The sequence below is a fragment of the Patella vulgata genome, chromosome 8 (assembly GCF_932274485.2).
Source record: "Patella vulgata chromosome 8, xgPatVulg1.2, whole genome shotgun sequence".
Lineage (NCBI taxonomy): Eukaryota > Metazoa > Mollusca > Gastropoda > Patellidae > Patella > Patella vulgata.
This window is the reverse complement of record NC_065886.2, coordinates 49,509,740-49,525,540: the sequence shown is the minus strand read 5'-3', so window position 1 is coordinate 49,525,540 and position 15,801 is coordinate 49,509,740. Positions and strand designations below refer to the sequence as shown.

The window sequence follows — 15,801 nt, the reverse complement described above, 5'->3', positions numbered from 1 at the left end:
ACTTTGCATTAATATGTCTTAAAATGTTATTTTCTAATATAAAGGTAACAATTATTTTCATGATTTAATATATAGGTTTTTATTGGCGCTAGGAACATGTTTGCTAAATTCAATTTAAATCTGGGTGCTGGAATACGGGTGAGAGATCATCTCGCCAACCCGCATTCTATCCACATTTTTATTTTATTTAAAAGTAGTCCAAATAAGCCTATAATTAACGAAAAAGAAAACAAAAAACAACGCTTGATTTTTATATATATATATTCAAACGAAAATCATTTGCTAATGGAAATAATAGATGAGTAGTCAGTAGATTATGTTGTCCCTGAATCATTTCTGTTAGCGGATGGGCCAGCTCATTTTCATAATATTAGGTCGCCAAGTTGTGTACCACGTGACCCATAAGTTTCAAAACCCATTTTATTTTGATCAATATAAGTTAACTTTCAGGCTAATGCAAATACACATTCGAGTGTAAATAGATTATATTGCACAGGATTGATATTCGCCAGATTTAAAACTTAAATAATACAACTGCCTTATATGGTACATATGCGACACACCTCTTGCGAACTAGCGGGATATTTATCTACTTTTGTAGTGGACTGAACCAAGTAAAGCGACAGCGGGACTAAGTATTTGGGTGGACTGTGTGGAATTTTCATTAATTTGTACAATTTTTGAGGTATGTTTTCAAGTTTTATTTCGTATGTTATCTCCACTTTAACTGTTATTGTAATAGCTTGTGATTTATAGGAATATTAAGCCTATAAAAGTAAAACAATTCAGTGCTTTTACCAAGTTCGAAAGTTCTATTTGTACTGTAGTCTAGTGCGAGTGGGTAGTATGAAAAAGTAGGTTGCTTGTTGGCTGTGCATTTCTTAACGCTTTCCTTGTATGTTTGCTCATTTGACTGCTTTTATTATTGGAACTGAGTAGTGAGTCGAAGTTTTAGAAACGGAACGAAAATCAGCCCCTACACATAGAAGCTGACTTGACCAATAAAGAGGTGATGGGAGGGGGTGGTTGTGCTGGCTACTACGAAAACTTAGATAAAAACCTTGAGATACCGTAGCCCACTCATGTTTGTACTAATGTGTTTGTTTTTATGACTCTGATTTAATGCCTTTGACCTTATATTAGTTACACCTGTCAAACTTAATTTCTTTATTAGGTAAAATTTAGATAAAGACTGACCGTTCTCAAGAAGTTTTTTATTAAGGGTGCTGTAAAATTGACTGACAATGTATATATCTATTGTTTTTATGGTCCAAAATTTTTTCACTGGAGGGCGAAACTTTTAGCGCCCCCCCCCCCCCACAGTTAAGGGCCTGAGATGGGTGTGGCACAAATGTATTAAATAACAATAATCAGTCGTTATTTGTTGTTCCGAAGTAATACGTATGATCAGCATCTTCCAGAAATAACTATATAATATAGTACCATCTCTTTACATGTATTTTGAGACACACAGGTCTAAGAGATGAGGTTTCTTTTATCAACATGTACGTGTAAGGTGGAGGTAGAAATGGTAATACTAGGCCTACCCAATAATAGATCAAAGGATATAGCAAGTCTTTGTAGCTAGAGCAGAATCCTCTTCTCATACTACCTGCCTTTTTTGGCCTATACATTCATAACCACGAGACCCTCCTGCCACATGATAGGAATCATTCCGACTTTATCTCCAGTCTCGGATTGTTAGAAAAACAAATATTTTGGGTATCAAATAAATAAACCAGCATAGGCCTACCATTTAGAGTGCTGAATGATTTTGCTTGGGAAAGCTTTGGAATCAGTCCACCTCTCTCAGCTAGCCATTACATTGATAGACAATGTACGGTACGGTACATGTGAACATCTTCGTTACCTCCAGATTCGTGCCTCCCATTTTTTTTGGGAAGATCTGTCAGTACAAAACATCATCTTTGCCATATTGATATTATATATCAAAAGTCTTTCAATTGATGTTTCACAGTCCAAAGAACAAGTGGGGTTTAGGTGGTTGAGTCCTCTTGTGCGCTTTAGATCCTAAGATTTGTCATCGAGTTAAGTGACATGGTTTCGATCCCAATCACCTTTTCTGAAGGGCATCTTCTCTGCTTTCCCCCCGTACATTAACCTTGCTAATACAGCAAGAAATGGGGACATAGCACACATAAGCACAAAGACCCCTAGCTCAATGGGGAATTTGAAGTCAGTCAAGGGCATGGCGATATTCACAGATAAAGGCTAATCCAAGTGGTCAATGCCAAATAGTCATTTGTTGAAAATTGTGACTTAGCTCAAAAATTGAAATATATGAAAATCATTATTATTATTATGAACTGCAGCGTTAGGCAGGAAGGGCAGTGTTTCGAAATCTGTCTTAGTGTCCTATTATTCGAGTCTAACTAAATAGTCAACAAACAATATCGGATAAAGATATCTCTCGGTGAAATAAAAAGTTATTGACCGATTTGGCTAAAATTTGATGTGAGGTCATGGCTTGCCCCTCCCTAACATACCCTATGATCACGGGAACTGGTAGAGGTATGTTCCTGAAATAGAACCAGCTCATACATGTATGTAGGTTTTATCTCGCGCCTGCTAAAGACCCCCTACACACAAGCAAATTATTGAAATAAAATTGTACCATAACCATGTTAGTCCTAAAATAACCCGGTTTGTGGCAACTGGACGTTTAACAAGATGTAATTTTTCTGACTTGGTTTAAAAGTACCTCTTTCTTTACATTATATGTATTGTACTATACCGGTAGTGCAATGGCATTGTCATTTTTTGTTTTAAGACAAATGAAAAATATTCAAATTAATGTTTATTAATATGGGTCACATGTCCAAGGAATATAGAAATATGAAAGATATTTTAACTTTTGAATGATATTTATTTACCATTAGAAATATGGTAAACAACTTATCAATGAACTTTATGCAGCTTTGGTTAGCCTTTAATTGATATTTATTATTTACATTAACATGAGGTAAACAAGTTTTGTTGTGTTCTTGTGAATATCAGGTTGAACTTGACATACAATTTACAACTCAATTGTTTGCTTGGTATGAAATGTGTGGCCTTTTCTTGGCTCACAGCTTGTCCCTAACACTAAATTTGGGCAATAGTCTATTTATAGTCACAGTTCATGACTGACTGAGAAAGGTATTCCTAGACATAAGTTAGTTTGTTAGTGGGTAAGGTGACTCATTTCCTCATCAGATAAGAGCTTGTCAGATGACATTAAAAAAAATATTCCCTTTTTCCATGATTTGACCAACTGGAGGGACAGGCAGCCGTTTTCATAAAATGAGGTGTGATTTGCTTTATTTGGAAAATATTAATTTTCTCACGGCATCATCCACCCTAATATGTACATTATTGTACCCAAATTGATTATTTAATATTCAATTTAATCAAGAAAACAATACCAAAATACCAATGTTAGATAATGTCCTGTTTTAGATTCAGAGAGAGAGAGAGAGAGAGAAAGAAATGGGGTTTAACGTCCACTCGACACAAACTAGGTCATTTCGGGACTAACATATGGTTTAATTTTATTTCAATACTTCGCTTGCGCGTAGGGGTCTTTAGTAGTGGAAGGAAACCGGAGAAAACCCACGAGGTCAGATTTAGATTCAGATGGATTTAAACTAGATATATATCTGTTCACAGTGTGATCCAAATTGATATGTCTGTTTTAAATCTTCACAGCAAATAATGATGGCTGCTGTCTTGTTAATTTACATCAATGGAAATTTCAATTAAATTCAATTGGTCAAGTCTGTGTAAATACTGACCAGAATTGAACCAGTTTTGGGCTGATATTCCTATTAGAGATTCAACTTTCACAATATTGTAGTTTGTAAGAGAATCTACAGCGCTAAAATCATGTGTAGAAACTGTGTGAAACTTAAAAGTTATGGTCATTTCTTTTAAAATAGTGTGACAGTATTTTTTATCTCTTAGCAATATACATTGTGAGATTCACTTCTTGAATTTGCATTACTGACTGTAGAATGTTTTTAATTGGTCTGTCTGTCCGTCCAACATTTTGGGATTCCAACTTGGTACAGGTTTTTATTACCACAGGTGAATGCCCAAATTACACACTAAGTTCCTGGATAACCAAGGTTGTGGTAAATAATTGTATCAAAATGAAGTACTACGAATGAGGTACATGTACATGTATTTAACCCTATCAAGCAAATCTAATGATCCTATCCAAAGAGCTCAATATTTTAATTTGAAACATTTTAGCATTTGATTTGCTTACATTTTCGACTTTTCGTAAACTCATTGTTATATATGTAGTAACTTTATGTCAATGACTTAAACAGAGAATTTTGTAACAAACTTTAGGGACAAACTGAAAATGTTCAGAAAAGATTTTTCAAACTACGCCCACTATGGGTAGATTATTTATATGAACCAAGGATACAGAGCAAACAATGGGTGAGACTGATAAGTTGTGTCAACAATTGAACCACTTAATTTTAGCTCAACTTGTACATGTAATAGACATAACAAAGTTCATATAAACATTATATAACAGCTTATCCTGTACATGTATGTTCCCTTAGTTAGATATAAAAACATAACTTAATTACATACTTATAATTCACACACCAAGAGCATAATAATTATGTAATTCAAACACCTAGAACATAATAATTACATGCATGTAATTCAACCACCAAGAACATAATATTATAATTACATGCATGTAATTCAACCACCAAGGACATGATAATTTCATGCGTGTAATTCAACCACCAAGAACATAATAATTTCATGCATGTTATTCAACCACCAAGCACATAATAATTACCTGCATGTAATTCAAACACCTAGAACATAATAATTACATTGTGTAAATCAACCACCAAGAACATAATAATCACATGCGTGTAATTTTTCTTAGATGTGAATAAGATTATATCATTATTTATTATTAGTAAGTTATTTCCTGGCACATTCATGATTACATAATAAATTTAGCCTACTCTCTAGAAGAGAAAAATCCTTGTTGTTTTGTCGAAAGAAATATGTCGCTGTCCAACAGTAACCTAATAACTAAAAATAAACTATACTTTCATTTTATCTGATTAGTCGAAGGCTCGGATTAACCATACCAATAGCGTGATTTCATTTCTTATGTAGCGTGCCAGCTTGATTTCTGCTTATGTGTGGAAAATCCATATAGTGTGCTGGTTTAGTTACAGTGTTCCCGGTTGAACTCAGCATAATGTTGTGAACAGGAACGACTAAACTTGGTTTGTAAACTCATTTTTGATTGGTTCGCAGACTGACTCAAGCTGCGATCAAGGGCAGATACTCCATGGATGAACCCATGAGTAGAAGGGAACGAGGATGGGTCCCAGAGAGTTTGTCTAGTTCAACAATCAGTGTAGACCACTTAACCATCCCACCACAACTGCCATCAAGAGATAAAATATAATAACAACATGTTTGACACATTGTAAATACACTGTACATATATTAATTAGAAATAAAGAAGATTGATAGATAATGGACTATAATGTGATAATAGAAAGTAAATAATTCACTGACCTAGATAAGAGTCAGTTGAACCAAAATATATCACCAGGCTGGCTAATATTTATAATGAATGTTGTAGGATGTTGGAATGGATTATTTTTTTATGATATAGAATTTATAGAATATTATATAAAGCCTTCTGTTTTTACTAACGAATTCCATAATTTTGGATCAGATGACAATATCATCCTTAAGATTTGTCAGATGACAATGGTTGGTTTTAATTTGATCAGCCAATAGATTGAGGCAATCGATTGTCCCCCGCCTTTTGAAGAAAGCAGGGGAATATTAAAATGGGTTCGTCCGTCTGTCCGACAGTCCCTCACACTTTTTGGGACACAATAACTCTCTTTCTAATTAAGCTAGAATGTTTAAACTTGGTGTAGGTGTTTATTAGGTCAATGCCTTGATGGAGTTCGAAGATGAGCATTTTCTGCTTAGGGTAAGCAGAGATTAGCAATTTGATCGGTTGATGCTTTGGGACACTTTAGTTCTAATTAAGTGAAAGTGATGAAACTTGGTGTATAGTTTCATTACATCAATACCTTGACTAAGTTCGATAAAGAGCATTTCCTGATGAGGGTAAGCAGAGCGACAATCAATTTGATTGGTCAAGAATTTGGAACACAATAACTCTGCTTCTAATTGAGGGCGAATGTTCAAACTTGCCCGAGGCGTTCATTAGGTGAATGCCTTGATGGAGTTCGATGATGAGCATTGTCTGCTTAGGGTAAGCAGAGATAAGCAATCTGATTGGTTGATGCTTTGGGGCACGATAACTTTGGTTATAATGAAGTGAGAGTGATTCTATCTGATAGAGAGTGATGAAACTTAGTGTATAGTTGATAATCAGTTTGATTGCTCGATAATTTTGAAAAAAAAAATGTGCGATTAATTAATGTGTCATCAATTTATTTTGGCATTTCGGGGGACATCAGCCTCACAGTTGGCTTGTTGTTAAAATACAGAAATAGGTGATCTGAATGCAGACCATCTCCTTTAAGAGAAATAAGTCTGTGTTGTGTAGGACTGATAACATTCTATAATCAATTTATCTAATATTAAAAATAACTGTCACTCATTCATAATTTCATGGATATTGCCTGAGGCTAAATACTGTGATATTTATAAAATGTGATGTATGGCCTCGACATTTCATTGTTGATTATATACTGTTGTTAAAGGAGCTATACTCAATGTTGTCCATAATATTCGAAATCAAAAACTCGAATTAGAATTCAATTTTGTTCCATTGCAATCAATATTGATGTTGTTATTTAACCGTGAGAATATGGTATTGATTACAACTATTACAACACATTGAACATTTTAAAATCACTAAGCTAGTCGTGTAATTTTAAGGCTCCAAAGAATAGAGCTATACCCTCTTTAAATCATATCTCACTTGTTACTAATGTTAGAATTTATAATAATTCCATACATGTAGGTGATAGATCTTTATATAATTTCAGATATAAAGGTATCCTTGAAGTGTTAAAATAGACATTATGGCAACAACAACACCAGTGGCCCCAGAACATGTGAAATTAATGGGTGATATTAGTAAAGGAGCTGATTTGAAACATGTTCAACCAGTAGAGAAAAACCCTTTACCATCACAACAAGGTATGAATATTTACATAATGAATAATATGCACTGCATTATGATTTAAACATATGCTGATTACAATGTCCATTTACGGTATCTGTTTTCCACAATTCTTGAAAATATTGTAGAAGGGTCAGAATTTTTTAGATGTGTTGTGATTGTTAGTAAAATAGGGAGGAATCCTAATGAATTCATACTCTACAGGTCAGAGTTATGTTAGATATATTTTTATATGGTGATATTTGTCATTGGTATTTCTAGATGTTGTTCAAGAGAAAGCTCATCAAGAGTTTTTAGAAGGAGTTAACAAGTTTGATTCATCTAAATTAAATCATGCTGAAACACAAGAAAAAGTTGTACTGCCAGATACAAGCAGTAAGTTATTTGTAATTTCATAAAGTCAGTTGATGATTAAAACTTCAAAGTTTCTAAAATTATGTTGTTGATTTAAAGAACATTCAACCTCCAAGCATTGGGGAACTCCTAGGCATTAAAAATTGCATTTGGATATTACTATTTATCTTTTAACTGCCCATTGGCTGACCATCTGTGGGTAGTTATTTTTTAAAAATGCAGACAGGCTATGTGACACATTCAACATACAATTCCTTTTCCCATGGAGCAACCCTTAAGCTACCAGGCTAGTCTTGAAATTACAGAGAATTGTAGTCTTAAAAACCTTCACAAGTGTACATGTATGCGTTCATAACATCATCTATCAAAATTGCTACTAAAATTTAGATATCCCACGTGTATTTCATGTAGATTGTAAATAAATCTGCACATTTTATTTCTGAATTTATTCATTCAACTTGTGATTTGATGCCATTGTATTTGACAGAAAATCATGGTTAGCTATTTGTTTATTTATTGGAATATTGGGATGATATGTTATAGCTATTGTTAAATATTTATTGGGATGATATGTTATAGCTATTGTTAAATATTTATTGGGATGATATGTTATAGCTATTGTTAAAGAAAAAACAGAAAATGAATTAAGAGAGAGAATTGGTTCTTTTAATAAAAGCGAATTGAGTCATACAGAAACTGTAGAAAAAGTTGTCCTGCCCAACCAAGAAGGTAATTATATTTATTTATTATTAGTCCTTGCCAAAAAAAATCTAATATGGTTCCAATTGTGATCTAAGGCAGGAAGATGTTATACTTAATCTTGCCAAAACTATTATTTATTTTATAAAGCATTTGAATATTATCCAACTTATTGTTATTAATGCATTACCCAACTGTATGACTGGAAAATTTTCAATTGTTAGCCTTTGTGTTGAGTTTTTGGCAATGACATATTATATGCCTAAGTAGTTGAATAAAGTGACTTGTGTTAGCATGATATTAAATAAACTCTTACGATACATGTTTAACATTTCCCTATTATAACTGAAAATCACTATGGTTATTTCCCTGATTAATTTGATTATTTCCTTATACATATTGAAATCATCTGAAGGGTTGTATATTTATATTATTTGGTTGTATATTGCCGTTTTCCGATATGTTACATGTATATTAAAGTATTCACATTAGTGAACAATTACTTCTAGTGTTATGACCTAAAGATTTACCATGCAACAACCTTTGTGGACTGCGTGGATGCCTTAGCTGCTGTAGCTGTATGTTTCGTGGCCTGGCAACCTATCTTTCCTCAAATTTCATTTAATCCAATCATTTCACAGACCAGGTGACACTTGGGCTTCTAAAATCTGCAATCAATAAATTTATATTCTGCAAAAATATACAGCCCATGTGATCAAAATCGAAATTCATGCTTTTCTGCGATGTGGTGTAGATTTATGGAACAGACACGCCATCAAATGATCCGAAACATTGAATACTTTTAAGTCACAGCTAAAGACATTAATCTTCAAGCAAATGTATGACTAGCGCTCTTGAGCAGTTTATCGGAAAGAATTGCGCTCTACAAATTCAATATTTATTATTATTTATATTATTATTTTTAGCTTGTGGTCCTTCTAGAGGTCACAATTGTTATCCCATGTAAAATACTATTTAAATATATCACCGCTACACCATAATGACACTTGAGTTTGAATTTCGTCAAAATCGGACTGAAACTGTCCGACAAAATGACTGCTCCAGGTATGCAAATAGTGTGGTTGACTTTAATTCTATTCCACCATTCAATCATTTACAGTACACAGAGTCGCGAAAGTTGGTAGAACATTTTGAAAATTTAACACCCGCAAACACATTTTCCAGTCCGTGAATACAGCAACTTCAGTGTGGGCTGATATAGCCTGACTTAGGTGGCTAACCTGAATTCCAAGCAACCAATCAATCATTTAGTAAACGTTTAGCAGGGTGTTGGGGCCTCGTTCTTCCCAAGAAAATTTAGAAACTTTAATCGTTACAGTGTTCGCAAGGTTCTATAAAGTGAAACAAGGACCATAACTCTAGAAATAATAAATGGAAATTATTTAAAAAATAGGCCTTTTGGTCTAACTAATGTAAACAACATATATACATTTCAAAATGATCAGAAAATAAATGTAGTCTATATGCATTTTTCTGCTAGAGCCCAATGGTTTTGCAACCGAAACCTGAATACCGATCATCCAAATCACACTGTTGCAGCTGCATTCACAAATAATAATATAGGCCGGAAAATTGCACAAAGCTGAGTGGCAACAGACAAAATGTTTTAATCCAGTCAGTTCAGTACAAATTTTTGGTATTCAATTAAAAAAGTAAGAATAAAATTAATGTTTTATAGATTTTCGGGCACTTTATTTGGCCAGCCAGATGATATATTAATTGTTTTTTCACTAACCGTCTGCCTGAAAAGTCAGATTGCCCAAAAGCTGCCCCCTGACTCGTACAAAGATGGTAAAATAAGGTGTAATTAGGTGTAAGTAACTAAATAGTAAATGATGTATTATTTAACATACTAGGATTATTTCTGCATGAGTAATAAACTGATTTTCTTTACATCTATTATCCGTGTAAATATATGAGTGATTTGTAAATGTTGTGCTAAGTAATTACTTAGGAAGATATAATTATTGGTAATATTATCTAAATTAATGTGGAACATCAGTCATGCTTTTTATTTCCTTTTTATACACCCACATTGAAATGTAGTCTTCTATATAGCCGTTGTCCACAATTTCTTGTGAACACTATAGACTACATTTATTTTCTGATCATTTTGAAATGTATATATGTTGTTTACATTAGTGAGACCAAAAAGCCTATTTTTTAAATAATTTCCATTTATTATTTCTAGAGTTATGGTCTTTGTTTCACTTTATAGAACCTTGCGAACGCTGTAACAACTAAAGTTCACATCTGATATAATAAATTTACATGCATTATTTAAATTAGTAAAACGAAGAATCCTATTGAATTTCAGCAATTTCCGTTTATACATGTAACTTCTAGAGTTATGGTCCATGTTTAGCTCTGTTGAACCTTGCGAACACTCTTATCATATTGATCATCATTTACTTATATAGGCTTATAACTTATTACATATTTATTTAGATGTACAAACTGAAAAACAACATCAACAGTTTTTGGATGGAGTGAGTACGTTTGACCCATCAACATTACAACAAACAGAGACTAAAGAAAGGATAATTTTACCTGATACTACTAGTAAGTCTATAATAACAACATAGTTTGGAATGTTTGATACCATATTTTAAATAATTACAATGTTTGTATAAAAGATGGTATAACAGTAAAAAAATTGATAATGAAAAATGAATATGTTGAACATTTCAGTCAAATGATCTTATTCTGAGCAATGTTATGAATGGTTGAAGTTTTGACAAATAGCCTAGATTACCTCAATTGTAAAGGAGCTCGATAAGAAACAAAATTTCAATTTCAGTGCTTCAATTAGCAATCTCTACGTCCATATTTACGTTTAACTAGGATATGACAGACATTGTGTAATTCACTCAATATCTATGCCATCCGATGGTCTAGAGAGTTGATTATGGGCTTGTCATGTGAACTATCAAAATAATGATTTATAGAACATTTGAAGTCCAAAAATAAATACCTGCACTAGGCAGATTTAGTTCTTCCATAATGCCAATTTAATGATTTTAAGTTACATAAGTTATGTTACAATTTGGTATTACCAAGCTCTTTAGGTCATGCAGATAATATTTTTTAAAAAAAAGAAAAGCAATACTGTAAACACATTTATTGTACATTTTGACTATTTGGCATTTAGCATTTTCATACATCGATTCGATAGCACATTCAAGGTCATGGGAACTAAGGAGTTTAAAATATAACCTAATGTAAATAAAGATAGTCTGAATAAAAGATTAAACAAAGTTTACTGTGAATAGTACATATCTATTAATATATATTTACCAATTCTGCCTGTAAATAGTGTTAGCTGAAGCCAAACATGAACAAGAACATTGTGATCATATTAAAAAATTTAATCGAAGAAGTTTGAAGAGAACAGAATCTATTGAGAAGAATATTTTACCCGATGCTCAGAGTAGGTGTAGAAACATACAAGAATGTCACCAAACTTAATTTATCTGAATCCCAAAATCTGCCTCCCTTCTGTATTTGACTTGTTTATGAATTCCTTGACATTATACACTAGGACCCCACTATTAGGTTTGCTTTATGCTATAAGGCCAATGCTGGCATGGCTACTATTATCTTTATAGTGTCTAACTGTATTGTGAATATAGCCTGTGGACCCAAGAATGATGTTGTAGTGAAGCCCTAGTGTATTTTTTGTTAAATGTCATCTCCTGCACATTAATGTTCCAAAACTTTGTTTTGCTTAAAGAAAAAAAAAGCAACATTTTCTTATCCTGGTACAACTGATAAATGGTATTTTGAATTGGTTCTCATCTTTTTATACCCAACAAGACTTGTTTTTTTCTGTGCATATTTAAATACACTTTGTTTCTCTTTAAATCCAGTGATTTGATGAATTGCACTCAACTCATGATTTATTGTGAATGCCTTAAGGCTTGAATTTCTTTACAATAAACACACTCTTTACCTATTTATGTATTTTTACATTATTATTTCTTTATTATAAATATGTTTTGATTTTTTTGATTCCTAATACATTAACGAAAAAAATTGCATCAGCTAAAATAAATTAAACTGTCTAATAAAGAAAAAGAAACAGGTGTATAAATGGATTAACACAACTAAATATTTTGGTTTGAATATTTGATGTACAAATATACAGGACAGATGTCTATTGAATACATTTAAACTTGATAAAAACTAGAGAATTCTAGTTAAAACATTGCTCATTTATAAACATTAGAATTATATCCTGTGTATTAACAGTTCATTTACTAAATTCCACTGGACGTATATTGTCGTTGCCCCTCTTCGTCCATGTGTCCGTCCACAATTTGTTATTAACAAAGACTTGTGTTAAATAGCTTATTATTTGTTCTACACTTCAGTTAATAATACTGATTTCTTATTGATGCTTCACTTCTTGAATTTGTGGGTCGAATGTCACGGAGTAAAAACAGCATTAGCAAAGATGTTTATTTAAAAATTATTCATGTATGTAACCTTACTCATGGAATGTATATAACCTATCAAATATGTGTAAAATCTGTTGAATTTGAGTTAGGTGGTCTAAGGGGAGATAAACCAGGTTATACCTCTTCATAATAATACATTTAATGATTTGATGAAATATAACACAAATTTGTTTATAAGCTAATTTAAGATTTTTAAAATGCATTTTCTATATTTAGTCATCCAGCAAGAAAAACAAGAAGCCGAAATGAGAAATTCTATTGAAGGGTTTTCAAGAAACAGTTTAAAGAAGGCAAATATGGTTGAGAAAAATGTCCTTCCATCCAAGGCTGGTAAGCCTCTTCAGATCTTAATTTTAATTTCACCTTGGGTCTTCTTTATAAATTCTCTAAATCAGAGCAGCATCTTGTTATGGTTCTTATTATAGGGTTTACCTTTACAACTAGAAAATACATTTAATTATCATTTCAAATTTAGCAATAAATTTATATGTGAAAGAAACACATTTGGAGTGAACAGATGTTTACCCTAGATTCACTGAAATTTAGGCCAGATGAATATATCATTCTCTCAATAATATCAGTTTTATTTTTATCCTTATACAGAGATCGAAAAAGAGAAAAATGCAAAAGCCTGAATGGGAATATTTCCAGCATGTTTACAAGATAGTGATAGCAGTAGGCAACACACTACTTGATACTACCTGATATATTGTATATAGACACTAGTTACTCTGCTATATAAGTTTATATATGTCAATATGTTATTCCAATGTTATTATATAATATCATATAGAAATCTACAGCTTCTCAACCTTTTTTTTATGCAACTTTCTACTTTATTTTGTTATGTATATTATACCTAGTTTTTATTATTATTATCTCTTACTCTTGTTAAAAATAATTGAGTTGATTTGTTAGTATAGAATTAATATCAATCGACAAGTTAATGACAGTTAATAACACTTTGGATCCAAATTCTATATTATGCTTTACATTCAATTACTTCATATGTAAATCTAAACATATCAATTACCCATGGCTTTTACTCTTTACTGTAGGCTGAATTGTTATTTTGTTAATTTAAGACCATTGATAAATCCTCAGAAAGAGCTTGATTTTTGATATTTCAATTTCAATTTAAGAATACATTAGTAACCAGTGCTGCAAATATGATTTACTCACAAATATACAGCTTATTACTCTCACCATAAAGCTCACGTCTAATGATTGATCTTGCATTCCAGATTATTGTCTTCCATTAAAGAAATAACATAACTATACATTACATAAGTATATATATGTTAACAAGACATATATCAATGAAGTAGTCATATTTTGGACAAGAAATTTGATAAAGTTGGGTTGTAATTTATATGATATCAGAACCTAATCTAATCAAAATGTCATTTTATATTCCCCCCCCCCCCCCAATTTTTTTTACATGAAATTAACCCACAAAAATCTAATTGTTGTGTTGTCTTCTGTATAAAGACTGCTTAACATGAATACTTGAAAATATGGCTGTCATTGGGAAAGGGACCAAGTAAATTGGTATATGTATCTTAGCAACAATTTGTGTTTTTTTCCATATTCTAATTCAATATTGAAAAAAAAAAAATCAATTTCTTTATTTTACTTTACTTGTGTTAGCTGTTTCTTTGTGAAATATTCTGTAATTGTATATAATTCCAATGATCAAAATAATTCATAACCATAATCTTTAACATTAATCATACTATTCGGTGCTTTATTTTATAATCACATGTTCACGTTTCTGTGGTATAGTGTACCTTGCCAGTATTGACTTTGTTTCATTAATGTGCTAAGCTAGTCCTAATATTTACACTGGTATAGCCTTACCTGTCAGCTTTTGTTGTTTGTTATTATTATTTTTCTTTATATAGTTTACCAATCTCCCTTACTTTATATAACAAATTAAAAAATGTGATGTTTATCGAAAGTTAGATTTTTGTAGAAAGCTAACATATTCAACATTTAGCTATGGCTGATTTAAATGTGTTTACCTCATAGATTCAGACACCATTTTGTTATAATATGCAGTGGTGAAATTAATATTAAATCCCATGATGATGTACTACAATGTTGAATCAAAAATCATATGAACAGTAATGGGAGATTGAATCATTAGATTTTTTAGGCTTTATTTTGTTGTTTGCCTCTGTTTACTTCAAATTTTTAGTTTCCAAATAGTATGTACGTATTTTGATGTTTAATGACAACTTATTTAGATATTGAATTAGGCTTAGCTCTGTTAATTTGTTTTTTGTCTTAAGTTGTATAGCCATGACCAGGTTGATAAATGTGTCCCAAGCTAAGGATAATGTCTTTATTTATAAACTTTTTTTAAGATAAAAAAAAATTCAAATTTTTAGTTAATGATGAATGAAACATATAAATTATCAGTATTAAGACTATGCCTATAAAACTTGATTCAGAATTGAGAAGTAATTAACATAAAGAAAGATTTTATTTTAGCTTTAACTGAAAACCTATTTTATTGGTTGGTATCTTGGATGAGGTGAGTTCTAAATGGGACTAGTAGGCTATGTTTTTATGATCAACTCTCACAATAATCATATTTTGGACTATATTAATACAATGCTTTATGCTTTAAAAATGTTATTGTAAAATAAAAGAAATTTATATCCCTGTAACTGTCCTAGTTAAACAACCTTGTTTCTAGAACTGGACAAAGTAATATTTACCGTTCACAACAATAAGACTCAAACATTTTATTCTATTGAATTTTTGTGTATGAAATATTATCTTTGTGATTCAAGGCCCTTAATATGAAATTATTTGGTTAATAATAGAACATTAAACTATTCATCCTGGCTATTTATAGTTATAAGATTATATCCACCTTAAAGGTACACAAACTTTGGTGTATTCAATTTATCACCTTTTATTAAGTTCAGGAAGATGTATACAGCTTTTACTTTATTAATGCTTTGTTTCCCTTTATATGTTCGCATATAGCAATGTTCATCAGTTTATAAATAAATAATAGTCAACCACAAAAGAATATCTGTTTTTACTCCGAGATATGAAAATATTTTATAAGGACTAAGACTAAAGTCT

At 31.7% G+C, this 15,801-nt stretch overlaps 1 protein-coding gene across 1 annotated transcript; it reads left to right on the top strand.

Moving 5' to 3' along the window:
• The first annotated feature begins 420 nt into the window (after nucleotides 1–420).
• LOC126831104 (thymosin beta) lies at nucleotides 421–15,745 on the top strand. Its single transcript, XM_050561730.2, has 8 exons — nucleotides 421–685; nucleotides 7,029–7,182; nucleotides 7,427–7,540; nucleotides 8,135–8,248; nucleotides 10,688–10,801; nucleotides 11,556–11,669; nucleotides 12,916–13,029; nucleotides 13,303–15,745. Exons 2-8 carry the CDS (start codon nucleotides 7,065–7,067, stop codon nucleotides 13,332–13,334), a joined length of 720 nt encoding a protein of 239 aa, XP_050417687.1. The 5' UTR covers nucleotides 421–685; nucleotides 7,029–7,064; the 3' UTR covers nucleotides 13,335–15,745.
• The last annotated feature ends 56 nt before the right edge of the window (nucleotides 15,746–15,801 follow it).

Coding starts and splice junctions, on each gene's coding strand:
- LOC126831104 (XM_050561730.2), top strand. CDS start 7,065: ATGGCAACAACAACACCAGTGGCCCCAGAACATGTGAAATTAATGGGT. Junction 10,802..11,555: donor AATTTTACCTGATACTACTA/GTAAGTCTATAA, acceptor GCCTGTAAATAG/TGTTAGCTGAAGCCAAACAT. Junction 11,670..12,915: donor TATTTTACCCGATGCTCAGA/GTAGGTGTAGAA, acceptor TTCTATATTTAG/TCATCCAGCAAGAAAAACAA.